Here is a 26,420-nt window from a genome sequence, read left to right on the forward strand (position 1 = left end):
TACTGTTGCATTGTTGTATTGCACTAATTCTTAAGGAATCAGAAGAGATACTTCAGATCTGTGTCCTCTAAGGTGTTGTTCTTTGATAATAAGCCCTGACTCTCCAAAAAGCAGCTGCAATAAAGAGTGGAGATCACCCCTTTCAACCCTGCCTCTACAGTCACCATTGCTGAACATTAAGTTCACCATAGGATGCTACAAGAAGTATTTATTTTCCTAAGTCTTTTGAGCCCAGAAGTAAGAGATGACTAAGAGATGATATCAGTAACCTAGTATCAAGGACTACCTAACATGGAGTCATAACAGAGGCAGAGGTTTATTTTTGTTGGTTTTTTTTTTGCTATATTTCTAGTTAAAAATATGTTTCTGAAATATTAATTTCATGACAAACTTCTGTTCTCATGTACTGATAAAAACTCATGCTGAATTTATTATAAAAGTTTGAGTTCCACATTCACTTCATTTCAGAAAGCTTTACATTAGGTTTATGAAGATGCAGTGAATAATTACATAAAGCATATAGTTTCCTTGCTCCCAAATTTGAAACTTATGGTGTTACCAAAACCACCGTATGAACGGTATGTGCATACATATTTTTGGTTTTGAGTCAGGGATGCGAAGGATCTATATCAGTTTTTGTCCGTAACTTATACAAGAAGGAAGAGAGGCACCCAAAGAAACATTTGGGTTAATGAGAAATCTGGTGGAAATTAGGAGGGAGAAAGATCTTCATTTAGCAATATTTCTCTTAAAAATGCTAGGTTCCTGGTAAGGCTTGTGTTCTGGCCCTTGTGCTTTGTTGAGCAGAGACATGCTGCTAGGCCATTCCACCAGCTGAAGGCAATGGTGAAGCTTCACTGACTCCACTAGCCACTGAACCTGGCTCAGATTTTGCCTGCAAATAAAGCACAGGAGTATAAAGCTTTCTTATTACATCTTCTAATTGTGCCATTTTCCCTGTTCTATATCCGTTCAGAAGTGTTCACACTGTTAAGAATTCTTATCTAGCTATTTGGACATAGACAGTTTGTTACATGAATGGAAATAATAGTAAGAAGAATTACTAGAAGATTACATGATTGATGCTTAATTTACATAATAGTCTTTTTGACATGATACGTGCATGTTGCAGGCACTCTTACAAGTTACATATAGGAGTCAGAGGGTGAAAGGTGACTGGCAAGATGCTTGTTTGGTACATTTGGCTAACACAAATACTTCCTCAAGTATGAAATGCTTTGATCTCTATAAGCAAATGCCATATGTGTACAGCTGTGGCCCATGCCTCACTATTGCTGGAAGGTTAGAAAAAGGTAGCGTATGAATTTGATGTCTGCATTCAATTTATGCTTTTATATTTAGCAGTTCATAATTTTATGTAATATTTTAGCTATATGAAAAATATATACTAGAGTTGAGTGATAACAGATTTTTTTGTGGTTTGATTCAACATTGTTTGGGTGAACACAGAATCCTAAGTATTGCAGACTGAAAATATAGGTTTTAATTAGAGCTGTCTGAGCTTCAAAATACCTGGACGCGCACTATGCTTGGCAGATTTTCAGAAATCTGAGGATTGTGAAGTGCTGATTTAAACTAGCAAAGAATCTTTTTTCTGCTGTTTTCTAGCATATATTGTATTTACAGCTGCATCATAGGCTTGCAATATTCTCAAAAAAGAGATTACAGAGTATTATTAACGATTTTCTGATATGTAAAAGTGTTTTATCACCGAGGTCTGTGTTATGTCATGCTGGTGTGGAATAGCACCTTACTCCAAGGGAATTTCCATTGAAAAAATTGAATGACTTCCAAAATAAAGGATCTACTCCGCATGACTGAAGAGCTGAATTGATTCCAAAAGTTTGGTGCCTCTGTTGGGCCTTTGTTTTGTGTTTTTTCCATGCAAATATGTAAGAATGGCATGTCCAGGTCCGTATCCGTCAAGCAGTTTCACACAAGTGGTTTGCTGTGACAGTGAGGAAACCTACTGCAAACAGCAGGACGCTAGGATCTTTCACATGTTTTATGATGAAAGCCAAAAAGAAAAGCACAGTCTTGTTTATTAGAAATCTGGAGCATATACAAATACATTAATATGCCTTCAGGGGAAACAGTGATTTTGGTTTGCATATATTCAATTCCTACTTACAAGAAAAAAAATCCAATTCAGAACCAGTAGACAGGTGTGAAAAAATAAATAGAAAATCAGACAAGAAAATATCAAATTACAGATACAAATATAACCAAATATAAAGTGTGGTGCTCTATAAGTATGCTAATGCATATAGATATATAAAACCATACATAAATGTGTATATATATGTACCTATACAATGTTTTTGTTAATATAATATTCAATATTTCTTGTACGTGTGAGTAAATGCATACAGTTGTTCAAAGTACGATTTGAGTATTTTTAAATAGTAGCCTACAAATGTTCAAAGTACGATTTGGAAATTTTTTAAATAGTAGTGTGCTTATTTCTATTTCTTATACTGTTTTTATTGTTATTTTCACTAGCTCCTACTGGCTATGGTAGGCTCTACAGATGAAACTCTGCAGGAGGCAGCAGCTGGTTGCATAGCAAACATTCGCAGATTGGCTCTAGCAACAGAAAAAGCAAAGTATGGCTGATGCTTTAACAGCTTTTACCAACACCCTTGAGTTGCAATCCAACGACATTTGAATATGTGATTACTTCTAGCATTGGTGTTTCATAGCAGAGCTCATTTGAATGAGAATAGTTCATTTAAAAAAATACATCTGTGGAAAATGGTTTTTGGATTTGCTTTAATGATTTGTCACGCCTAAAGTTCAGACAACACTCAGCTAGTTTTCTGGATGTTTTAGTATTACATCTTATAAAAGAATACCAGTCATGTCTAAGAGATGCTTTCTACAACAATAAGCTTGTCTTTGTCTTTGAAATTAATTGTAGATAAATAGTGGTTTTGCTTATCTGTGACATTGCAATAAATACATTCTCCATCATTGTGTGTGTGATTGTGAGGAAATTGATGAATGTCTTGAACAATTCCCTTTGTGCTAAATTAGTCTAATCATTCTGTCATTATGTTTTTGCCTGTTTGATCACCTGCAACTCACAGGAGAGGACAAAATACACATCAATCTTACATCTGATGTTACATAAGGACTGCAAACAGCTGTAGCTGTGGGCATCACTCAAAATTTCCTGTTTCTAACAAAATCAAACAAAATTGAGCTTAAGTTTGTAGGTAGCTGGTGAAATGTGTTTTAATTAACATGTCTTTAAATAAAATTAAAATTTACCAGCTGTAAATAATAAGTAGAGCATTACATTTGTTTACACATTATCTGATTTTTTTTCCATTTTTAAAATGGATACAACATTGTATTGATGTAATTACTTTATTTTCTGCATAAAACTATATTCACAGTTCATTTCAATAATCACGTGTTTCTTGTTGTTAGTACAGATAAGAGAACCACTCTACATGCTATACTCAACAAATAACACAAAGACATTTCCTTGAGAGCAGGAATGTCTTAGTTATGAGCACAGTCATCTGACAAATCTAAAAAAACAACAAAAACACCTTAAACCAAATGTTTAAATAACGTGTTTGTCGAGTATCCCTGAATGATTTTCTGCCTCACATACTAATTAACCATTTTCTTGTTTTGGAAGCAGTTTAAAATTCTGTTATTGCTCCTCTATCTGTCATGGCTACTAAAGGCAATTAATTTTACTGTTGGCAACTTCTAATGAAGACAAAATGTAAATCCAGCTTTTCATTTGTTTTAAAAGCTCATTTAAAGTTTCTTCTTAGAAGACTGATAGAGTCCTGAGAAAGGAGGATTGCATCGGGCCCTTTGGTAAGTAATAAAAAGTATCTTAAAACAAACTAAGGACAGGTGCTGGCAGTGTGGAGATCAAAATATGAATCCAATTAGTATTTTCTGATGAGTGCATGATCATAAGCTTGTCACCAATTCTGTCAACAACTAAGCAAATATTAGTCTATGTGTTTTCCAGCTCAGCCCTATAGACCTGATACATCCATATAACCGTTCTGATGACACTGCTGTAGTAATATTATATGCCTTATTGCTGTACCAAAAAAATACGTATGGGTATAAAATTGCCAGATTCACTTGGAAGAGGATAGATTTGATTTTTTAAAAATTATAGTTATTATTTATTAATTCATTTTTCTGTAAGAGTAGCTATAGGTACAGTTTGTCACTGTCTTGCTTATGAAAAATACATAAACTGGTGGATGATTTTTTTTTTTTTTTTACTTTTGTAGGGAAAAAGACTCCTCAACAATAATTGTCGTTATTGTGACCTTTCAAGGCACTCTTGACTGTTCAACACAGATTTCATATGGAACAAGTTCTAAAGTAAACCTAATTTTATGATACAGGTGTCAGGGCAATAAATGTCAGGTTCCTGACAATTAAGTGGCCTCAGTTTGACACTCAGGCTGGTAGCCCATATGCCTCTGAGTAGTTAATCTGGAGTCTTTTATTTTAAGGTCTCAGACGGTTCATCCCAGACTTAAACCAAATTATGTTCATGCTATTTTCTTCTACCATGCCCACACTTTTTAAGTTCTGTACAAGTAGTTTTGAAATTGATCTCTACACAGTCCAAGGATCAGTATTGAAAAGTACATCTTCCTTGGCCAAAGCTGCTGAATTCCACATAATTAGTATAAAGGGATTTAGCTGTTGGAAAATGAATAAATGAACCCGGTTCCTGGCTCCCTAAAGGCCGCAGTACAGCATGTACATTGGAAAAGCTTCCACTTTCTCAGCAGAGCAGCGCTGAGTTCCACAACACCACAGCCTCCTGAAAAGCCTGCTCACAAAGCAGGGTGCTGGCAGCTCACAAAGCAGGGTGCCAGGCCCACGCACATCCCTTCCTGGCGGCCCACAGCCCATTCAGGCTTTGCAGGCCCGCAGCCCACTCCGGCCTGGCAGCAGCCCCGCCATTTGCACTGCTGAGAGCCGGGCGCTGGCTGGCTCGCTCCTCGCTGCTCCTGGCAGGGGGTGCCTCCATCCCTCTCGCAGTCCTTACCCACATAACCCTGAAGCCTCCAAGGAAATACGCTGATGTGGAGTCTCGAGCTATTATTTTCAGTGCAATTTGATGCACAAAGTTGATCCTCTGTCCCCTTCCTTTGCTGTGTCCTGCTCCCTCCTTCTTGATCTCTTTCTCTATTTTCACTCTTTTTACCACCCGCTGTTTGTTTATACTGGTGTTGCCATCAGCTGAGAGTACCCATCACTGTGCACAGTTCTGGGAGCTCCTCCATCAGCACAGAGCTCTGTGCTGTAGCTCGCAGCGATATAACAGGCATGCTCTTCCCCAGCTGCTCCTTTAAGCAGCTTGCTTTCATCAAAATGTCAAAAGTTCCTCATTTTCATCAAAATGTCAGAAAATCTAGAGGCCAAGTAAGAAAGGTTGTCAGCAGAAAGCATTGCTTCAAGTATGGAAATACTAGAGTTGGTGAGAAAAAAAGCAAGAGAAGAAATCTTTCACCTTGATGTAATTACTTCTGGAACCTGAAAGGTCCATCAAATCTTTCAGTCTGTGCATCTGTCAGCAGCAAGACAGCTTTTCTTTTACCCCTCTGTGAGTTCATGATTTATTGCTTGGTGACAGATAACCATTATCAATAATTTAATTGCCCCAGGATGTTCAAACTGCACATTTAAATCTGGGATTTATGTTCATTTCCTTTTAATGTTCATGCTAATGGCAAGTGCATGTGTTCTGACACACCACACTGTCTCCAAGTTGTTGGGGAAAAATAAACTTCATGGCCTGGGTGCGCTGGATCTGTGATGTATTAAGGGCTGTTATTTTGCTTCGTCACCAAAATTTTTCTTTGGTGAATGAATGAGCAAGAGATTCATGAGGCTGTCTTTTGTGAAACTGTGATACCTCTTTCAGTCCATGTCACCTAAAAGGAGTCAAATGAGCTGCTGACACTGGGGTGAGATGGGAACTGTCCCAGGAGGTTGAGCAAGATAACATGTTAGTTTAAGAATTTCATCTCATAATAAATTGTATGATTGTTCCTTGAACATCTATGTGAAACTAATCTTTGTCTTACACACAGCAACAGAATGACTACAATGGAAACATATGTTTCTTCAGCAATGGTATTCAAGTTTTCATGCAGGCAGTTTGCAGAGCTTATTTCCAGAGGCAGAAGCTAACTGCTCCCCAACTGTAAATTGTGGCTTGCCTCTTCTTTAGCCACTTAAACTTTGCGCACACTGCTCAAGATACAGAACAAGAGAAGGAACTGTAGGGGGATGCTACATTACGCAGCTTCAGAAGGAAAAAATCTTACCAATCATTGTTTAATTCTCTGCATAAGCAGAGATATTCCTTAGTGCTTCACATTTTGCTGCTTTAGGAACTGAAGCAAGTAAAGAATCAATCACTTTCAGGAATCTTTTCCTTGGGTGCAGTTCGACTTTATGCTTTCTGTGGAATTGCTTGGCTATCATTTCAGCAGTAGCCATTGCTTGCTGCAAAGGATCTCCTTGGACAGCATTGCCTAAGCTTGTGTTTATTCTCTCAACTTTTGTGTGCTATCTGCCAGACACCTTTCAGTTGGCAAGGTCTGCTCCCTCTCTCAGTTGTTGTCATTGGCAAGTTGTATGTTTTATCCCAGTCTACAGGCAGCACACTGTCTTTAGCTGTCTGATATTTCTTTTATGACAACTGTAATAAATTTTATTTTGTATACAAAGGTTTTCTTCCTGAAACATTCGTAAACCCATGAAGGGTAGCTTTAGCTTTGGCTACCAAATTATATTATGTGACCTAACCCTGCCACTTTTGCAGCTCTCAAGCTACACAAAACCATCTTTGCTAATTTTTGTGTGTTTTCATCCAACATTTGGGAATCTTGATGTCAAAAACTTTGAATGTTGTCACTTTGAGCATATGCTGGACAAGGGCCAGAACAATGACATTATCTCAATGCTGAACCATGAAACATTAGGTCATAAAACATTAATTTCCATGAAACTCCCCATTGCAGCAGGACCCTGAATGCCTTAAAGATTCCCTCCTCTTTGTTAGCTGGGAATCTGCTTAGGCGCTTTGGGGGGCAAATATGTTCATTAAAATCACAATGGTAATTTCTGCCTGGACATGCTGAGACAATTTCAGCTTCTCCGAGGTACGTGGCAGCTGCAGGAGAGCAGCGCAGAGCACCATGGTCTGCAGGGCACATCTAGCAGCGGGGATTTGCTTCTCTGGCCAAGCTGTGAGCTGCACGTTCTAATACCCAGGTTAAATAACGAGGGATTTGTGTACTGCTTCTGAAAAAAAAGAAGGGTTTAATAAAAACGGTAATTAAAACGTTACAGATGCTGATAAAATTAAAAACATATGATACAGAATTGAAATGAAAAATGCCGGTTGATTCAGTAGTAGTTAAAATTTTTGAATAACTTGTCTTGAACAAGCAAATAGTTTTAAGCATTGGCTATGTGTCTCTTTTGTAAAAAAAAAATGTGAACTCAGATCATGTTGCTGGTTCCCTCTACCACAGACTGGTAAAGGCTGTGCTATAAAATTAGTGCAGTAAACCGCTCATCTTTCCAGTTGCTGCATTCTCCTCCAGTCGACAGCCTTTTGGGGCCTCCTTGGCTCTTCAGCAAAAAGCACCAAGTGCATTTCTGTTGCTCTAATGAAAAAATAACAGCAACGTCTGGGAAACCATAGAATGATGCAATAGCCATGCTGCTCTGCTTCCTTTAATGTGATGAAGCTTGCATATTTCCCTGGCCCCAGTGTTTCGCTCCTGCCAGTATTGTACTGTAAAGAGACTTGGCAGAACACGTTCAAAGTCTATTCGTGGTTTTTCACTCAGCATTAAACCTTCCAGTGACGGAAGGGTGGGGGAACCCATATTGGGACAAACAGACTCTCCAAAAAAATGTTAAAAGGAGCATAGTGGTGGATGGTCAGAGGTTAGTAAGCTTTGGTTGTGGAACTGAAGTTGACTGTGGCCAAGCTTAGACCCACTGAGGGATGTTGCCTTGCATTAAATAGGCATAATAAAATTCCTTGGGTGCCACCTGGAAGGAAAGCCAGCTTCTGATGTGCTCATAGAAGAGGCACATGCTGCTTCACTCTCACTAAAAGCACCTCGTCCTTTATAACTGTGCTTGATCATGATTGATGTGTCAGTGCAGGGCACCTTCTGAGCTCTTTGCCCAGTATTTGGAAAATTCCTTTCCCCATGGTTGCTTGTCTTGCTCTGCAGACCTTCGTTATACTCATGGCTGATGTTCTTTTCTAATTAGACCATTTGGAAAGCAGAATATGTAGCTCTTACCTCAGCCTGAGGTTAGGCAGGAAAATATTTACCACAGAGCTGGAGAAACTCTTTGAGAGAAATATTCAGTATGCACTTGCAGCTGAGGGGCAGAGTATGTTCAGAAGCAGAAGTTACGGTCAGATTGATGCCTCCTTCCAGCCCGTTCCACAACTGTCTGTGGTGGGCTGTCATGTAAAAGGAAAACTATTTGGAAAAGCGGACATCTGTGGGCCAGCCTTGGTATGCTTCCCAGAATGTAATGACTAGGTGAATGTTATTCAGCATAGCAACTCAGGAGTAGAGGTGGCTGCCAAGCACTGGATCTGATGTGGGACGAAGAGGTGCGAAACAAAGAAGAGTGATTTCTCTGAAGAGACTGAGGCCTAATTCTTTCCAAACTCGGCATAAAGAAAAAACACCCCCGAAACATAACTTTCTTAATTCTCCCCATGTTTCTTTCTATACCACTGCATATCTTTGAGGTTCTTCTATCCTGTGGACATGCTCATACTCTATAGTCTTAGGGCTGTACAAGTACCAGCATAGATTCATAATTGCCAGCATTTCTAAATCAACACTGTTATTGAGAGCTGTGTTACGATTTTAGTTCCACTGGCAATTACTGATATCTAATTACCACTTAATCCAGTCTGAACTTTGTAGGAATGTGTAATAGAAACCACTTTAACTTTTGCTAGAAGGGAATGTGAATCGTATGTTTCCTCTCCTGTCTTCTTCTCTTCCGTCCTGAAGAATTGAAACACATTTCAGCTTTAAGAGCAGAATACCCTGTACTCCACCATGGGCATCTGTGCTCTGGGAGATGGGGAGTGCAGACTCAAGTGCCAAGCAGCACCCCCAGATCCTCTGTACATCCCAGGGAATCCCCATCAGAGAAAGCCGATGTGAGAGAGGAGCCCTGTGGCCTGGGAATGGCTATTTTATGCTGTGGACAGCCAGGGCAGGACAAAATACAGATGTGATACTGGGACCTCAGAAAGCGCTGACCAAAATGCTCAACTCCAGCAGCTCTTTGCTAACTACAGCAAGTGTCTGTGACCCTTAGAGGGCTGAGATCGAACACAGAGCTTCTCTACCATGTTTCCCAGTGTCACAGGCCCCAAACTTGGTAAATTCAGCAAGTCCATGCAGTGGAGATGTCCAAAAATATTCAAGAATATGGAAAGCAACATGGGGGGACTGAAGGGTCCCAGCACTGGAGATCCATAGGCATCCAGCAGCATGGTATGCTGGGCCCATGGCCTGGCAGAGTGTGCTGGGTGCACAGAGGCATGCGTTTGCATAGTAGATCTAAGTGGCAGTTTAGAAAGGCTGAGCCAGCCAAAGAAAACCCTGGAAAACCCCACAGCATGAAACAATAAAGCTGTCTAAGAATTTAATCCAACAAGAAAATTAGTAATTGTCAGAAGTCCACAAGATTTACCTTTCTAAAATGAGGCAGTCCAACAAAGTAAGAAAATTGTGTTGATACAATCAACTAGTAGCAGTTTAGCAAACTGCTAAGAATATGGAAGAAATGCCATTACAAAAGGTGGCTGCCACCTGCAGGCACTCATTGAAGGTTTTAATCAATAATGTTTGTGGAAAAACACATGAAGTCTTGGCCTTGGCTCTCATTTAGCCTGGGCAGGTAACATTTCTCAATGGCCAACTGTGATCTTAAACAACTGCTCCCCAGATGATGGTGTGAGACAGAAGGAGATGTAGGAAAAGTCCTCGTGGCTGAGGGTGTGATGGGAGCCAACCTGCTATGGGCAAGCACAGGTTCCTTGGGCAGCTGCAGGTGGTAAATCCAAAGATGGATGCTTCATACACTACTCTCATGCTGCTCTCCTTTCCCTAACAACTTGAAAGTCTGTGATGATATCAGTCATCCTCCTCACTCTCCTATGAAAAGGGAGCTGCAAGAGTACTTATAGAAACCTTTCTTGCAGTGCTGTTTGCAACATGACCTGTGATTCAGTGCCTTCCTGGTGCCCCAGCACTCACTGAATGCCAAAGGGAAACACTCAGAAGGGGACCCCATCAGTCTGTCCTGACTCCTCTGTAGTGAGGTTTTCTATTTCCCACCCCTGGCAAGAAGCTGAACCACAAGGAAAGCAAAAGAAGACTTGCAGAATGAAAACACGCTAGGCTCCAGGGGCTGCCTTGCCTGCAGCTCAGAACAGCTCCTTCTGTCTCAGCCCAATAACTCGGTCAGTCTCCCGAAACCTTCTCAGATGGCTTCTATCCTGCAGATCTCAAAAGAAGTGGTATGAGAGAGAATTTACAAAAGGTTCGATATCTCCCCAAGCAGTCCCAGACTGTGCTAGATTAGCAATGCAAACAAATGAAGGCTTCCTGGAACTGGTTGAAGACTTTTGGCAAACCCCTGTGTTTGTGACTGCTACCTTCATTGGAGATGACTGACATGACTGTGTCCATTCCAAGGAGCTGAGCATTTCTGCACAATCAGCCACCTGGATTACAGGGTGGAGGAGGGCAGAAGCACAGTGACTGCTTGAAGCAAATCCATGAGTATAAACATTAAAAAGCTGCATTTTCATTTTTCTTTTTCTTTTTCTTTTTCTTTTCTTTTTCTTTTTCTTTTTTTCTTTTTTTCTTTCTTTTTTTGTGAGAAATCATATTCTTTGGCTGGACTGAAAATGTTCATTGCAAACTATCTAGTGTTGCTGCCAAAGAGAATTACCTTAACTGGTATTTTATGGCTCAATCCATGGAGAGTCTCCCACACAAACACAGGCACTAACTGAAGAGCCTTTTTTTGGAGGAAGTGATTCTATCTGGGTGCTGGCATCATTGTCACAGCCTGTTACAGGACAGTGGTGACAATGACACTGGAACAGTTCTCATGGATGAGTTCACTGAGTCCCAGAAGCTGCTGAGGATGCCTTCCTCAAGGGCTCCAGCCTCTTCTGTAAAGGCAGAAATGTTGCCTGTGCACTGCAGAGGGCTTCTCATCAAATATCTGCATCCTGATGCACAGAGGCAGACAAATCTCACAGAAAGGACCTTCTTCCCACCTTTTCTGCTACACATCTCCATTTAACTCCCAGCAGAGAATGGACAGTGTATCCAGAACAGCATCCCTTCAGAGCACTCAATTTGAAATGGCATGATCTGCCTGAACTTGTGTCGTTTCAGTGGTTTTAACCCAGACATTGTCTGTAGAACAGTGAAATGCAAGATCCTCAGATAGGCTTTTGCTTTGTCTGTTCCTAAGTACCCTCTTGATCTGAGATCCAGGATACATAATAGCAGGGCTGGATCACAAAGTGCAGGCTAGAAATCTGTAAGCATCCTGGTGAACTGTGGCTGCCAGACCCACCTGTAGAAAGGCACCAGTACCTCAGCTGTCCTCAGCGAGATTCTCAGCACAAAAGCAGAGGTCTTCTCTCTGTACTTAACATGGCCCGACTCACTTCACCACAGCACTAATAGGCTGAGAGCTTTCCTAAGAAGGGCAGTGTGTGGGCCAACCTCCTGGTGACACTGCTGGTTCTGGGCTACCAGCCAGTACTCAGATCCATTGAGATCTGGGCTCTCAGTGCTGCCTGGATAAGTCCATGGTGCTGTACACTTTTCCTCTCATTGAAGAACCTGGTTTATGGGAGATTATGAGAGAGGCACCTGGATCCTCACTGGAAAAAGCATCACTCCTGTTAGCAGTGTCTGAAGTGCTGCTCACTAGTCCCTGAATTTCTTTCCTTACAGAACTGGCAAGGAGAAAACAGGCAAACACAGCCTTACAACATGCCAGGCTATGCTTTGTTTTAACCTGATGGAGAAGGCAGAGTCCAGGAGGGTTAGATGCCCTGCTGTGCCACACCAACATGCTTGGAGCACCACTCCAAGGTGCTTGCAGCATCTCTCCCTTGCAGAAGGACATGACCCTGCCAGTATCACCAGGACTGGTGCACGCAGGTAACCTCTCCTTCAGGCTGGAGTTTCAGCCCAAGGACATCCCCAGCCTGATGGGGCTAATTGCCTTGGGTGTGAACTGCCCAGAGAAGCACACACATGGACATGGACACAGTGTCAGATTGGATATTTGGGAAAACTTCTTCCCAGAAAGACTGTTTGAGCACTGGAATAGGCTGCCCAGGGTGGTGGTGGTGCAGTCACCATCCCCGGAAGTGGATGTGGTACTAAGGGACAAGGGAAAGTGGACAACATTGGTGGCAGGGGGATGTTTGGATGGGGTGATCTCAGAGGTCTTTTCCAATCTTAATGATTGTGTGATTGTGCGGGCACGTGGCACAGCAGCAGCAGGCTGTGACCCCACTCTCTGCTTGCTCTCACGGCCGCTGTTTACCCTGGCAGCACAGCAGTAACTCCATACCCTTTTGCTACTTTGTGGAAACTCCGAGAGGTGACTGGCACCTGAATTTGTTGACAGCTTTGAAAGAAACAATTTAATACGCAAAGCTGAGGCTGATTCTGTCCTTACACCACAAGGCACGATCTCACGAATCGTCACCAGAGACTCGGGGCAGCTCCTGTCTCCAGCCCAGCAAACACTCACTGCACTGCACATGTACATCACATAGAGGAGAAATGGCAAAGCCAGAGGGGCAGCCAGGGGGAGAGCCAACATTTATGCACATGATCAAATGCGCAATTTAGGTCAGAGCGCTTTGTCATTTTCTTGGAGCGTGTTTAAAACAAAAAAAAAAAAAAAAAAAAAAAGGAAAAGAAAAAAAAGGATGAAAACCCACAAATCACATTTAACCTAGCAGAATGATTTATTAAGAGAAAACACTGATGGATTTTTGAAGTACTGAAAGGGTTGAAACAGTCTGAATAGAATAAAAATTGACACAAATTTTTACCACAATGCTGGAGGAACTTGAACTGTTCTAATAGGAGTTTGCTTTAATGTTCATGCATGTCTTCACATCCTGCTTTTGGCAATGGCCAGGAAAGAACTACCGAAATACTGTGAGAAAAGCCGTTCCCATGTTATTTCTGGCCCCGCTGTAATGCGTGAAATCAGGACATCTCATGAGGGAGACTGATATTCAAGATTTTCAGTCTATTTTTCAGACATTAAAAAAAAGCCTGAACATATCGCTAAACTTCTGGTTTTAGTCATGGCGAGATCTCAAAGCGACAGCAAAAGTATTCCTGAGGTTGCAAGTCAAATAGTCCCGCTACAGAGGAAAAGATAACAGTTACAGTCAAATGACCGACAAAGGCAACATTCACTTGACGTGCTCGGGTGGGCAGCACTTCCTCCGCAGTACCCCTAATGGCATCGAGGCATTCCCTACGATTACTCACAGGTGGATGGGGGCAAGGATTGAGCCACAGGAGCTTGGAGCTGCCAGTGCGTGCCCTGGGACTGCCCCATGGATGTGTGGGGCTGCGATGGGCCGGAGAGCCCTTTCTGATAAACACCTCCAGGACGCAGGGGAACGCGGGGCTCTGTGAACTACACGGCTCCCGCTGCCCCTGCCAGCTCTGAATAAATGCGCTGTGTGCGGAGCCAAGGGCTTGCAGAATTATTTCCTGAAAACTACTTTAGAACCAAAAGGAATTAATGAAGATGTGCCAGCTATTTCCTCCACTGGCGTGCATGCCTCAGCCTCACCAATAATAAATACGAACTGTTTGTACAGGAGCTGCAGTGCCGCACCGCGCGGTTTGCACCCTGCAGGACCCACTCCCTGCACACAGACAGGAGAACACGGTGTGTGAGCTCAGTGCCCCTTGGTGGGCACTGGCTGCGGACGCCGCTGGCATGGCCAACACTGAGCTGCTGCTGAATTGCTGGCTTTTGGCCCCTCGGGAATGGCATTTGTGTATTTTAAAACTCTTCACAGAGCTTTAAATTCAGTCCCACTAAAAGAAAAGAATACAGCTATCAGCACCGGCTATGCAGATTAATAGGATCTGCCTGGCTTTTTAATCTGCTTGGACAAACATTTGTATTTATTATTACTGGAAAACGCAGAGAAACCATCTAAGTCATCACAGATTTATGAATGATCAATTATGTAAGAACGAGAGCAACTGGGGAGACATTTTTATATAACTGCAAGTTATAAGGAAGGACATTTTCAAACTTGGGCCAAAAACATTAATTGCAAAGCATCTCAAGAGAATCTTTCCCTCAATCCCATTTTGTTCTGTGACTTTCTCAGGCTCCATCTGTAGGGTGAGCCCAAGCAGAGCACTGTAAGCAGGGTCCCACCAGCCCGCAGTGACCCACACTGCCTGCAGATGTGGTGCTTTGCCTTTGGGGTTTCCCTCAAGGACACAGATCTCTCTCAATTGCATCACTTCCAGGCAGAGCACCCCTGCAGCCCTGCCCGACCATCTGTACTACTGTCTGAAAGGAGGTTGTGCGGAGGTTGGGGTCAGCCTCTTCTCTCAGGTAACAGCAACAGGATGAGAGAGAATGGCCTCAACTTGCACCAGGCTGGATATTAGGCTATCCTGTGGTCGGGCCACCATAGTGGTGAAGTAGTGAAGTCACCATCCCCAAAGGTGCTGAAAAACATGTAGATGTGTGGTACTAAGGAACATGGTTTAGTGGGCAACATTGGTGGTAGGCAGACGGTTGGACTAGATGATCTTAGAAGTCTTTTCCAACCTTAATGATTCTATGATTCTGTGACCCATATGAGGCTTTATGCAGTGCAAGCAGCTCAGTGTTCGAGAGCTCTACACAGCAACAGGAGGGCCATCAAACTGAAGCGTGTTATGGCTGCGTCTCTCTGCTTAAAATCCTAAAAGTCAGAAGGAATTGTGCATGCTCTCTGTCTTGTCTCCGGAAAGAGCCTCAGATCTGGGGTTGAAAGGCAATACGGCGCGGGCTGACACGCCGGGAGCCTTGCGCAGAGCGCTGTCAGTGAGAGGCAGAGAGGAAACGTCTCCGCGAGTATTATTAACATGTCAGTAGCACTGATAGATTCCAACTGAGATCAAGCCTTCTCGCATTAGCTGCGTGCCAAAAACAGAGGAGGAAGCAGGGAAAGGAGAGGAAGTGTTATTATTCCCACGTTGCAGCTGCAGAATAGAGGCGCGGAGGTTGTGCAATCCTGGAGGTCGGGCAGAAATGCATGTGGCTGAGTGGGAAGCAGGGTCCCACCGTGCTGCAGTAACCTCCACCTAACCCTAAGCCCAACTAACCCTAACCCTAAAACCCTAACCTTAACACAGCCCACTCTCACCTCCTCACCCTGCTGGCATCAGTCATTTGTTCAGTCACCTGGGAGCTGCTGGGGAGCTGGGGCTCCTGCTGCCACCACTAGCTGCTCTTCCCCCACCTGGGGCTCAGAGCTCCCCATGGTTTTGAGCAGAGGATTATTTAAAACAATGACTGGACCTCTGAATCCATCATGCTGAAGAGTATTGGGAGTAAAATACCTGACTTCAGAGTTTCCAGTGATGCTAGACGGGAAAACAGGAATAAATAGTAAGGAATTCAGTAACACTGTGTGATGTTTATTTCTGCACAGGTGGCTGAAGAAAAATTACCATAATTATTATTGTTGTTATCAACTTTTCAAAGTTTATCCCTACATTTTCAAAGTAGATAGGAAGTTTCTGCAGCATGATCTGCAGTTGGCGTTACATCCAAACAAATCCACGTTCACTTCTCAAACGTAGAGCAGCCATCAGCCACATGAGACACTGCAGAACAACACCATCATCCTCTGACCAGGGAGAGTGGTGAAGCACTGAGCTGTGTCTACAAATGCAAAATGCAGATTTCAAAACTCAGTTAAAACGAGTGTGGTCAGAAAAAGAATGAGACGTGTAACACAGCGAAACTACTCATGTTTTGCTATGATTGACTATGTTGATATATCACATACTAAGAATAATACAGTGTCTAGAGGGTGGTGGATGCCCCATTCTTGGAGACACTCGAGGTCAGGCTGGAGGGGGCTCTGAGCACCTGATCTAGTGTAGGTGTCTCTTTTGCAGGAGGGTTGTTGGACCTGAGGCCTTTAAGGGTCCTTTCCAACTCGAAGGATTCTATGGTTTTATGAGTTACACCAAAAAAGGCACCAGCAAAGCAGAAATGGGCTCAGTCACACATTGTGCTGGTGTGTTTGTGCCCTGCACACAGATTTCCATCTCAGTACATCTTCCTATTAACTTATCCAAACCAAATACCCATACAGAAAAAAAAAAAAAAAAAGAAAAAAAGCCCACATTTTATCTTTCATGTACTTTTGATGCTGTTGAGATACCTCCCAAATCTCATTGTTCCACAGCTTTGTGCATGCAGGAAGCTCCATAAACAGGAGGCAACTTCACAGCCTATCTTTGCTTTCCAGAGGGACAACAAAATAGATACTGTCTGCTCAGCAAAATGACCCAGCAGTGTAATTTATGGGCACTGACCCTGTGAGGTGCCCAAGGATAGGTCCTTCCTCCTTCCTTAGAAATATATGCCCAGAAAAGTCATGGGTTCCCCTTCCCTGGAGGTGTTCACAGCCAGAGTGGATGGAGCCCTGGTCAATCTGATCTTGCGGGTGGCAACCAGAGATTGGAATAGGATGACCTTTTTGTTCCCTTCCAACATAAGCCCTTCTATGATTCTATATTCTATGATTCTGTGGTGATTTCACTGGTATGAGATTTAGCTCCATTCCTGCTTGATGCCATCTCCGTGCTATGAGTGCAGTGAGCAGCCACAGCTGGGCTCTGGCTGCCTGCAGACGCAGAGCACATTCCAGGAAGCACCATTTCAGCCACCTCTGGTTATCAGGTGGTCCTTATGCATCTCCAGTGCCAGTCCTATGATTCTTCCATGGATGGCAGTGCTCTCTGCAGCCGTGCTGCCTCTGCGGGTAGCTGTGTTGCACTGTAGATAAGACCCATTTTGCATAATCCCAAACAATCCCACACTCGCCCGACACGCAGTTATTCAGCCGCCCAGCATGCCATGGCACCATGTACCAGGGACACAGGGAAATTCTTGGAATTTCCAACACACATGTTTACTGGGAAGGAATCCACAGCTGGAGGGGGATGCTGTGAGAATGCACTGTCAAGGGAGTACTGCTGAAAGCATACAAAACACCCATGAAGTAGGGAGGGAGCAAAGCAACCCCTCTGCCAGCTGCCGCAGGAGTGTCACCTGCCCTCAGTGGGACCGGAACACCTCGTGCTGCTGGTGCTGCTCCGGCCTGGAGCAGCCATTGCCTGTGCCGTGATCAGCAGGGTGAGTCACCTTAATTAAAAACATGAAGCCTGCAGCTCCTATCACATCAGTAATGTTAAACAAGCTCTGGAAATAGAAGTCCTGTTTTCATTTAAGTTTTTCAACTGTGATCTAGGAAATAAAATATGGAGGGGGAGGATGTGTGTGAGGTTTACATGTGATGATATGGGAGATGTCGTTTTGTCAGAGGCTCAGAAGGCGCTGCAGTGCCAACAGCTCCTGTCACTGCTCCCCGCCATGGTAGCACTCGCTCTGTGTAGGTTTTGGTTATTTCTAGCACTGCTTTCCAAATGCTGATCCTTGCCTTCAGCTCTGGTTGCTGTGATTTGTTCTGGGTGCAGGTGGGGATGTGCCAGGACCACAGCAACCTGCGGCCCTGCTGCCAGAGCAGCCCCACTAAGTGGCATCAGCAGAAGATGGAGGGGGAACCCCTTTGTTTGAGTGGGGTAGAGGCTGTCCACACATTGTCTGAACGAAGGGTCCCACTGTCCATACGCAGCCTCACGCAGTCTGCGTTAGCCATGGGTGTAGGCATGGGACAGTGCATACTGGGAACAGTGGAGGCGCAGCTGTGGGATTTCTTCCTGCAGTTCAGCCCAAAGGTACCCAGAGATCCCAGAGGTGAAAATGAGTGTCTTCCACTGAGGCTCCCCCTCCTGAGCATCCTCATCCACAGTGGGCAGCTGGGAGCAGAGGGACACGGGAAAGCAGCACAGCTGCAGGTGGAAGGATCACCTCCCCACATGGCAATGCTTGGCTCTCACAAAGCTTCTCATTTTCTCAGCCCCCTCTATGTAATACAACCACGACAGCACTTCCCAGTTACAGGCAGCTCACTCAGGCATGGCAGTAATGGAGCCCTGTGCAATGCTTTGCCCCAGAGTCATGACAGCACTGTACATTGGCTGTACCTGTGTTCTCATTTATATCTATTTGGATTTTTCTTAGATGGGGACCATCGGTGACGTTCTTTTTTTTTCCCCACAGTGGCGGCAGAGAGGGGCAGTGATTTGTTCCCCTGAGCGACAACGGGGTGTGCTCAGTACATTGCCTCTCGCATTTCCATGCTGCAAGCACCACGGGGTGGGTGACCCCACCACCAGAGTGCCCACAGACCCCCTTCACGGCTTGCGTGGCTGTGTGATGTCAAAGAGTGTGGCCATGACGTCACGCTCCCATCTGAACGCCGCAGCAGAAGCACTCCCTGCCCCGGCGGGTGGGATCGGGAGCGGTCGGGACAGAATTCCCCTGGGGGCTGACGGGCAGGGGAGGACCGCACTGCGGGAGGGGGCAACGCGGAGCAGGCGGTGCTGATCAAACAGCGTCTGAATGACATCCGTGTAAATACTGACTGTGGCCATCTTCTGCGTTGCTGCAAGCTGGAACCGAGATGTGAAACCCAGAGGGACCGGGCTCGGGGTTGCTTGGGGCTTGCGGGCAGCACCGCGCATGCTGCAGGGCGCGAGCTGCCTCCGGTTCGGAGTTCGCCCTCATAGACCTTATAGACGCTGTGAGACGGAACTGGGGGGCGAAGGAGGGGGACGAGAGGAGCGGAGGGAGATGTTTGCCGGTTCGGCTCCGTTAACGGAGGCGTTAATGAGCTGCGCGTGACTGCTCCGCCCGCACCGGCGCCAGCTGCGCCCCGTGGGCAGCGCTGCCCCATCGGGTGTCCTCGGCCGGAAGCCCTCCGCCGCGCACCGCGAGGACCGCTCCCACCGCCGCCCCGCGCACCGCCTCCGCAGCGCCGCCCGGGCGGGGCCGTTGCCCTTCGCGGGGTCCCCCGACCAGCGGTGCCCTCCGCCCCGAGAGGGGAGCGGCGGTCCCGGGGTGCGGGCTGCTGCGCCGAGGCTGTGCCTCACTCGGGCGCTGGCGCTGCGCATTTGGTGGTCGTTAAAAACAATTTGTTTCCCTCCCCCCCGATACGTTTGGGGAGGGGGAAGGGGAAAATTGTTCCGGAGGAGGGGAGGGGAAGGGAAAGGAAAAAAAAAAAAAAAAAAGGAGGGGGAGAAAGAGAGAAACGGCACAGAAAGCCGCGCTCCGAACTATTGCGACACGGAGCGAGGAGCGCGGCGCAGGCTGCGGCGAGGTGCGGGCGGAGCGGGCCGCAGCCGTGGGAGCGGGCGGAGGGCGGGCGGCTCCCGGGGGTGGGCAGACGGCGCCCGGGGCTGCCCGGGGCGGTGCGCGCGGCCGCCGGGTGACCGCTGCCGCCTCCCTGCAGCGCAGAGCGGAGCCCCCGCACCTCGAAGCCGGCGGCCAGCCCGACGGCGGCCCCCAGCCCCCCCACCATGAACACCATCGTCTTCAGCAAGCTGAGCGGCCAGGTGCTTTTCGAGGAGGAAGCCAAGGAACGGGAGCGGGGCGGCCGGCCCTACGTGGGGGTGGTGGAGGGCCCGCACCACGCCGAGGTGCTGCTCCCCGACAGCCCGTCCATCAAGGAGAGCCTCAGCCTGCGCAACCGGAGGACGGGGTATGCCCCGCGCTCGGCCCCGGCACGGGTTGGGGTCGCTGGTGAGGGGGGGGGATCGGACGGGCTCCCTTCGCCCCCGCCACGACGTTCCCGGGTCTCCCCCGGTGGCAAATTCCGCCGATGGGTGATGCAGAAACGCTCGAGCTGTCGGAACGCGTCCGTCCGGCGGCGTGACAGCCTCCCCCGGCGCGGGCACAACCAGAGCGGGGCGATCCGCAGTCCCGTTCGCTTGGGAGCCGCGCGTAACGAAACCCCAAAACGGAGCCTCGAGGCGCACGGCTGCAGCTGAGTGCTGCCTTTAGTTGGACGCGTGGCGGTGCGGGATACCCCCGCTGCCGCCGTACTCGCGGCATTCGGAGCCGCAGGGGGAGGAAGGAGATGCCGGTGTCGGTGCGCTCCCGGAGCGAGATTTAAAGCGGAATAACGGCCCGCGGTAGAGCGGGGATTTGCTCCGAAGGCACGTGAGCCGCTCGCGGCTGCTTGGTTCGCTGTGGGACAGGTGGAATAAGAGCAGATGGGAGGACCCGGGAGCTCGGCCGGAGAGCAGAAGGTTGAACCGGCGGCCGCCGACCGAGCGTTTCGGGTCAGCTTTAGAAACTAAAGGAACGCGGCGAGAAGATACCGAGCGCGAACCGTTCCGAGGAGCTCTTTTCGCTCCTCATTTCCACCTTAACGATTGCATCAGCTCCCTGCGGTAGCGGCGCTGCGGGACGGCAGCGCGGAGCTCGTCCCAGGCAGGCGCTGCTCCCGGCCGAGCGCGGAGGCTCTGGGCTGCGGGGAGTCTCGTCCGGCACTGCCCGGCCCGGCCCGGCCCCGCGGCGCCCCCTGCTGCCCCCGCGCCCTTCTGCTGCCCCCGGGCGCGCTCTGTGCATTTGCTTTCCGATGTTTTATTTAAAAAGAACGAACACCAAACACCTTCCCCCTCCCGCAACTCCCCCTCCCCCTTTTTTTTTTTTCTCTTTACTTTTTAAAAAAAAATACTTTATTGTTTTTGTCTTTTTTCTTTTTTTTTTTTTTTTCTCCTGTCGGTGGCTGAGTTTCATTTCCCCCTTTTAATCGTTTAACCTTTGTTTTTTTAGTTTTTTCTTTTTTTCCCCACCATTTTTCCCTTTCGGAAAAGCTCCCGCATGACCGCCGTTCACCGCCGCGCTCGGTGCCGCGCGTGTCTCCCCCTGGGTAGGGATTCTGGGCGGCTTCACGCCGCGGAGGCGGCCGGAGCCGAAAGAGCCGAGCTCGGGCCCCGCTCTGCCCCGTTCCGGAGCACCACCGCAGTCCCGCACGGCTCCAGGGCCGAAATCCCCACGCTTCCCCCCCGCTCCCCGTCGGCGCATCTCGGGACAGAGTTCCCCCCGTTCTCCTCTGCACCCCTGAGCCCCTTTCTCGGCTGCAGGGCTCGGCAGAGCGGCGGCAAGGTGCGGCACAAGCGGCAGGCGCTGCAGGACATGGCACGGCCGCTCAAGCAGTGGCTCTACAAACACCGCGACAACCCGTACCCCACCAAGACCGAGAAGATCCTGCTGGCCCTTGGCTCCCAGATGACCTTGGTGCAGGTAAGGGACCCCCCCGCCCGGACGGGAGGGACGGGGGCAGCCAATGCTGGGGCCGCAGGTGCGGTCGGGGTCATCGGCGCGGCCGGGGAGAGCTGGGCGCGTCCTTCCCTCTGCCGCCCTCCAGCATCGCCCCGTGCCCGCTGGTGGCAGCTCCCACACGTGGACTGTGAGGGCTGAGGGCAGCGAAACCTCCTCCCTTGCTGGGAGAAGGCGCTGCATCCTTTATCCTATCCTTGAGTACAACGGAAAGAGTTTTGCATGGGCTTTAAAAAACTTCAGGTTCACCCCAGAATCGGTAACAGGACATGTCAGCACACGGCAGGGCTTGTTCAGGAAGCTGTAGGGAGCAACTCGTTTCCCTCTTGAAAACAGTCTGGAACAGAAAGCATCGCACTGCTCTGATAGCAGCCACCACCTGTCAAGCCCAAACCCACTCTGCCATGTGGGCACGCAGTGCTCAGCGACTGATGGAGCACTTCGGTGCCACACAGTGCAGCCAGAGGTAGCTGTGCTCGCAGGTACAGCCCTGCTGCCACAGCAGGAGGGGTGCAGTTGGCTGCAGATGTTGGTAAATCTGATGGCTTTGTTCCCTTTTGCCATCTGGTGCTCTGTGTGATGCTGCCGGTTGCTGAGCGATGCTGTCCTGGCTCTGGAGGCTGCAAGGATTGATGTATTGTGAATGGTCTCATTCCCGTACTGCTGCTGGGTGAATAACGGGAAACACGTGTTGGCAGGATGAGTCCTCAGTGCTCTACCCAATCTTTGATGTGTCAGCTGTGGGGCACTTGATGATATCAGAATGGGAGAGCAGGTGGCAATCTGGAGTTATGGTTCTGAGCTCCTGCAGAAAAGGCAGGGCTTTGAGCTCCCGTTCTCATAACGTCGGCGAAAGGGGACACTTTTACACTTCAGTACCTCATTGTGGAACTGCTGCACTACCAAAACACCATTACTTCGACAAAAATAATACTAATGTCTCAGAAAATGCCAGTTGTAGCTGGAAGATACAGTTAAAATAACTTCTTTGCTTTGTAAAAACATGCATGCAAGGTTTGCTCAGACTTTTAAAAATATGATTGGATAAACACTGTCCATGCAGTGCTGCAATTCAATAGGAGCAGTTTATTGAACTCCAGCTTTCAGAATATTCCCATATTTTTACATGAAATTTAAAACGTACATCCAGAATACGTGTCTGGAGAACTTCACATTTGTGACATATTGAGGACTTCTCTTCTTTCTTTATAAAAGCCACAGAATGAATATACAATGGGAAAGTGTCTGGTGGTGGTTTTTGCAGTACTCCTCAGTAGGTCCCAGTTGGGATGTGCTGTGTTTGTCTCTGTAACAGCACCAAGGGAACCATGGCCACTGCTCCACTGAGCACAATGATTTATGGCAGGTGTAGGATGAAATGAAAAAGAGTTACAGAGTGCTGCATTTATCCCTGCTAGACCCCCATGGCTCTGCTGGATTTACACCGAAGCTGAAGTTGAGCAGTTTATTTCTACAAAATGGAATATTTGAAAGAGTTGTGCGAAGCAGCACATCCATCTTCATTTACAGAAGCACGCCATCAAAAAGAAGCCCCAGATGTTTCTTCCATCACTTGGGTGCACTGCTTTTTTAATTCAGGAATAGTGTAGCATCTGCACAAGAGGTAAATAAGTAGGTCTGGCAGCAGCAGCAATCCCTGAGCCTGGTGGAACAAGACAGCACCCACCCCTCCTTGGCTTTCATGTGCCCAGAGAGAGCCAGGCTGCAGTCCAGATCAGTGTTCCTATTCTTGGTGATTTCAGCCACACTGGGTGCATCTGTAACAACCTCCCTGGAGCCCGAGCTTATCCAGATGGGGCTGCTATACCAAGAGCAGTCTGGGTTTAGGCTTCAGTATCTGTTGGAACGCTTTGTCCGCCCCCCCTTTCCCCCCCCCCCCCCCCCCCGGCAGTGTCTCTGGGGATTGCTTTTCTAGATTAATAACACTGAACATTACCGGAGAACCAGGAATCACTGTGATGTCTTCCCTCTGGGTTATGCATCTTCATGCTGAATTCGCGCCTTACTCTTCCCCCATTTCTCAGATTTCAAGTTGCAGCTTTCTTCTCCAAAGGGCGCTGTTGAAAATCCCTCCAGAGCTTCCACCAAAATGTCACTGAGGCAGTGAATGGTTGGGGACCTGTCCTGTTTTTCACCTGTGCGCCAATCTTAGGCAAGTTCTTCAGTAGCTGCCTGGGGTGTGGTGTTGGTCTGTGTGGCATCAGTGATGAGGCTGCAGCCCTTCTTTCCTTTCATCTGACAAAGATTACTCCAGTACATACCATGTTCCAGTCTGTGCTATCTACCCAAAAGAACATTTGCAGACTATGGCATGGATATAGGTAATTCTTTTGTGAGATAAATAGGTAAACACACAGCTCCGTTTTTCACTGTATCATTAGGACAGAATCAGAATGCCATATTTTCCACTATTTTATTTTCATTAGTTCTGCTGTCACCCAGTTGGCTGATTTTAAATTAATTTCTCCTCCTTCGCCAGTACTTTGGCTTAGCCCCGTGCTCCCTGGTGCAGCGTGACAGAGGGGCTCTCCCACCTTCAGAGGGGAAGTCAGACTATTTCAGGGAGGTAGGATTTTGCAGCAATCATAAATCATCTTGTTTCTCAATAAGTAGTAGCAAAACTCTGTGCATATTCTGGGCTGACTTCTTCCTGAGCAGTCCAACGAGGTCTTCAGGAGTCCTCAAGGCAAATGTTATTGCAGCTTGCAGTCCAACAGCCGAAAGTTTTCTGCTTCCCAAACTGCCAAAGCAGGAAACCAGAAAAGCAATATAAATTGAGAAAGCATTTTATGTTTTACTCCAATTAGATTCTGATTCAGAATCCAATAATTTCTCCTATTAATATGCTATTAATGTGCTACATTTTCATTTGCATTATTACCGCAGTGCTTGATTTATTTTATTTTAAATTTTGTTTTAGACGTTCTTGTGAAATAAAAAAGAAAAACGGCCATCTATTCCTTCCAGAAAGAAACATGAATAGCTGTATTGTAGAAGAGCAGCTTTCTGCAATACTAGGATTAATACACGGGTCATGCGCTGCTGTGGATTTAATAGTGTTCGGATCCACACAGGCATATCAGGATTACTGGGGGAGGAGCATTGCTCGATTTGTTCCCATTCTGAAACCTCAGCCACTCTTAAGCACTGAAGCAGAACAAATCACAACTGGTCTGAGGAGGCTCTTCAGAAGCAAAGCCAGAGGGTCAATATTTCTTGATGCCGATATAAGTACTTGATGCTCTCTGGAAATGGCTGAGCTGATGTAAAGCATGAATGCAAGGAAGCACTTTCTATTATCGTTCTCCCTGTTGGCTTTTTCTGGTCTTTTCATTTGTACGGAATAGCTGTATGATTGTTGCTGACAAGAGAAATGGGTTCGGTTGTGCAGTTTTTCAGGATGCTTAGTTCCTGGGGATTTCAGAGATACACCTTTTTTTACTATGCCTTGTATATAAATCACTGCAGGTTTTATTGTTTTGGTTTGGTTTTGAGATGTTTGGAGATCACAGTAATATAAGGTAGGACCTTCATGGAAGATGGCTGGCTCTTGAGTGGATTTACCTAACTTTCTTTCATCCTCAGCATGCCTTGTTTAATTTGGAATGAGTTTCTGGAGTGAGTGCTCACTGCTTTGTGTTTTACCAGAAAGCCTCTCCTGTAAATGCTGACTGAAGGTTATTCCACAGTGATCACGTAACTACGACTTCCTCCTCTCATAGCAGAAAACTTGAAATATGACTCATCTTGTCACATTGATATGCAGGATGCAACAAGTTGGCACAGGAAAAACAAGCCCAAAATAAACCAAGAGTACCAGGCAAAAATCACTCTCGCTAAATTTAACGTTTGAGTCACTCTAATACTATCGTCTCTTCCTTTCCTATGATGAAATATCGATAAAATATTTCAAAGTATGATGGTACGCAGCAAAACAAAATCTCTCTCGCGAGATGGCAGGGAGCTGCTGGCTCAGTGAGGTGATACTGGACTCCAGACTGGTCTGTTCTTATCGTCCCGTGTCTGGTTTCCGAGCTCCCCTACACCGCGCTGCAGGCAGTGGCTCATGCTGCAGCTGAGAGGTCTGCAGCAAGTTTGTTCATGGCATCAGAAGGTGGATGGGTGCCAGGCCACCCTTTCTGGTGTACTATAATGATTGCTGTGTCAATGTGATGAATATAAACAAGCAGCCTTGGAGAAGAGTCGATGTTACTTACTCTTTGCTGCCAGCTACGGCTTTGGTCTCCTAACCTGTTGCTGCAAACGATGTGCTTTGTTCTGTGTTGACTGTGTAGGCCTGAGGGACAGCACCAGGTGTCCTTTTGCTGTGTCACACTCTAGAAAATGCTCTGCATCTGGGAGCTAAGAAAATGCATAACTTCCCATCTTTAGCAATGACTGTGCGAGGTTTGTATCTCTGCTGGTCTTCACAGTTGCAGAAGCTGCTGCTCTGTAGAGCAAATGTCTGATTTCTGTGTAACTCAATGTGTGCTGTGGTCAGTGCCGTACCGCCCCGATATCCTCACCGCTCTCTTTGTGTCCTGAAAGAATTTAGGCTTTCGGATAACCAAATGCAGAACAGCTCTTCGGCAGTTTTATTGTAGCCCATGTAAATGTCAAATGCAAACTACCTAACATCAATTATTAATTTTAATTTAGGATGTTAGTAATATATCAAAGATTTCTATGGGAAGTTTGGGGTGTTATCCTTAAAAAGAAAGGAAGATGAATATTTGTGGGCACCTTTATTAAATGTTTGTTAATAAACTATTGAGGGTTTGCTGACACTGCTGAAAGGTGGA

At 46.5% G+C, this 26,420-nt stretch overlaps 2 protein-coding genes across 2 annotated transcripts in view; both read left to right on the forward strand.

Annotated features, from left to right (window-relative positions):
* ODAD2 (outer dynein arm docking complex subunit 2) overlaps positions 1-3,221 on the forward strand; it is a 73,541-nt gene extending 70,320 nt beyond the window's left edge. Inside the window, exon 20 of the mRNA XM_052695351.1 lies at positions 2,524-3,221. Coding sequence (XP_052551311.1) covers positions 2,524-2,637 — 114 coding nt within the window. The 3' untranslated portion in view covers positions 2,638-3,221. The remainder of the gene's footprint in view (positions 1-2,523) is intronic.
* A 16,520-nt stretch (positions 3,222-19,741) lies between these two features.
* The window catches only part of MKX (mohawk homeobox), a 42,463-nt gene continuing 35,784 nt past the window's right edge, over positions 19,742-26,420 (forward strand). Inside the window, exons 1-2 of the mRNA XM_052695344.1 lie at positions 19,742-20,011; positions 21,402-21,561. Of these exons, the coding sequence (XP_052551304.1) occupies positions 19,830-20,011; positions 21,402-21,561 (342 nt within the window). The 5' untranslated portion in view covers positions 19,742-19,829. The remainder of the gene's footprint in view (positions 20,012-21,401; positions 21,562-26,420) is intronic.

The sequence above is a fragment of the Tympanuchus pallidicinctus genome, unplaced genomic scaffold (genome assembly GCF_026119805.1).
Source record: "Tympanuchus pallidicinctus isolate F22 unplaced genomic scaffold, pur_lepc_1.0 scaffold3, whole genome shotgun sequence".
Lineage (NCBI taxonomy): Eukaryota > Metazoa > Chordata > Aves > Galliformes > Phasianidae > Tympanuchus > Tympanuchus pallidicinctus.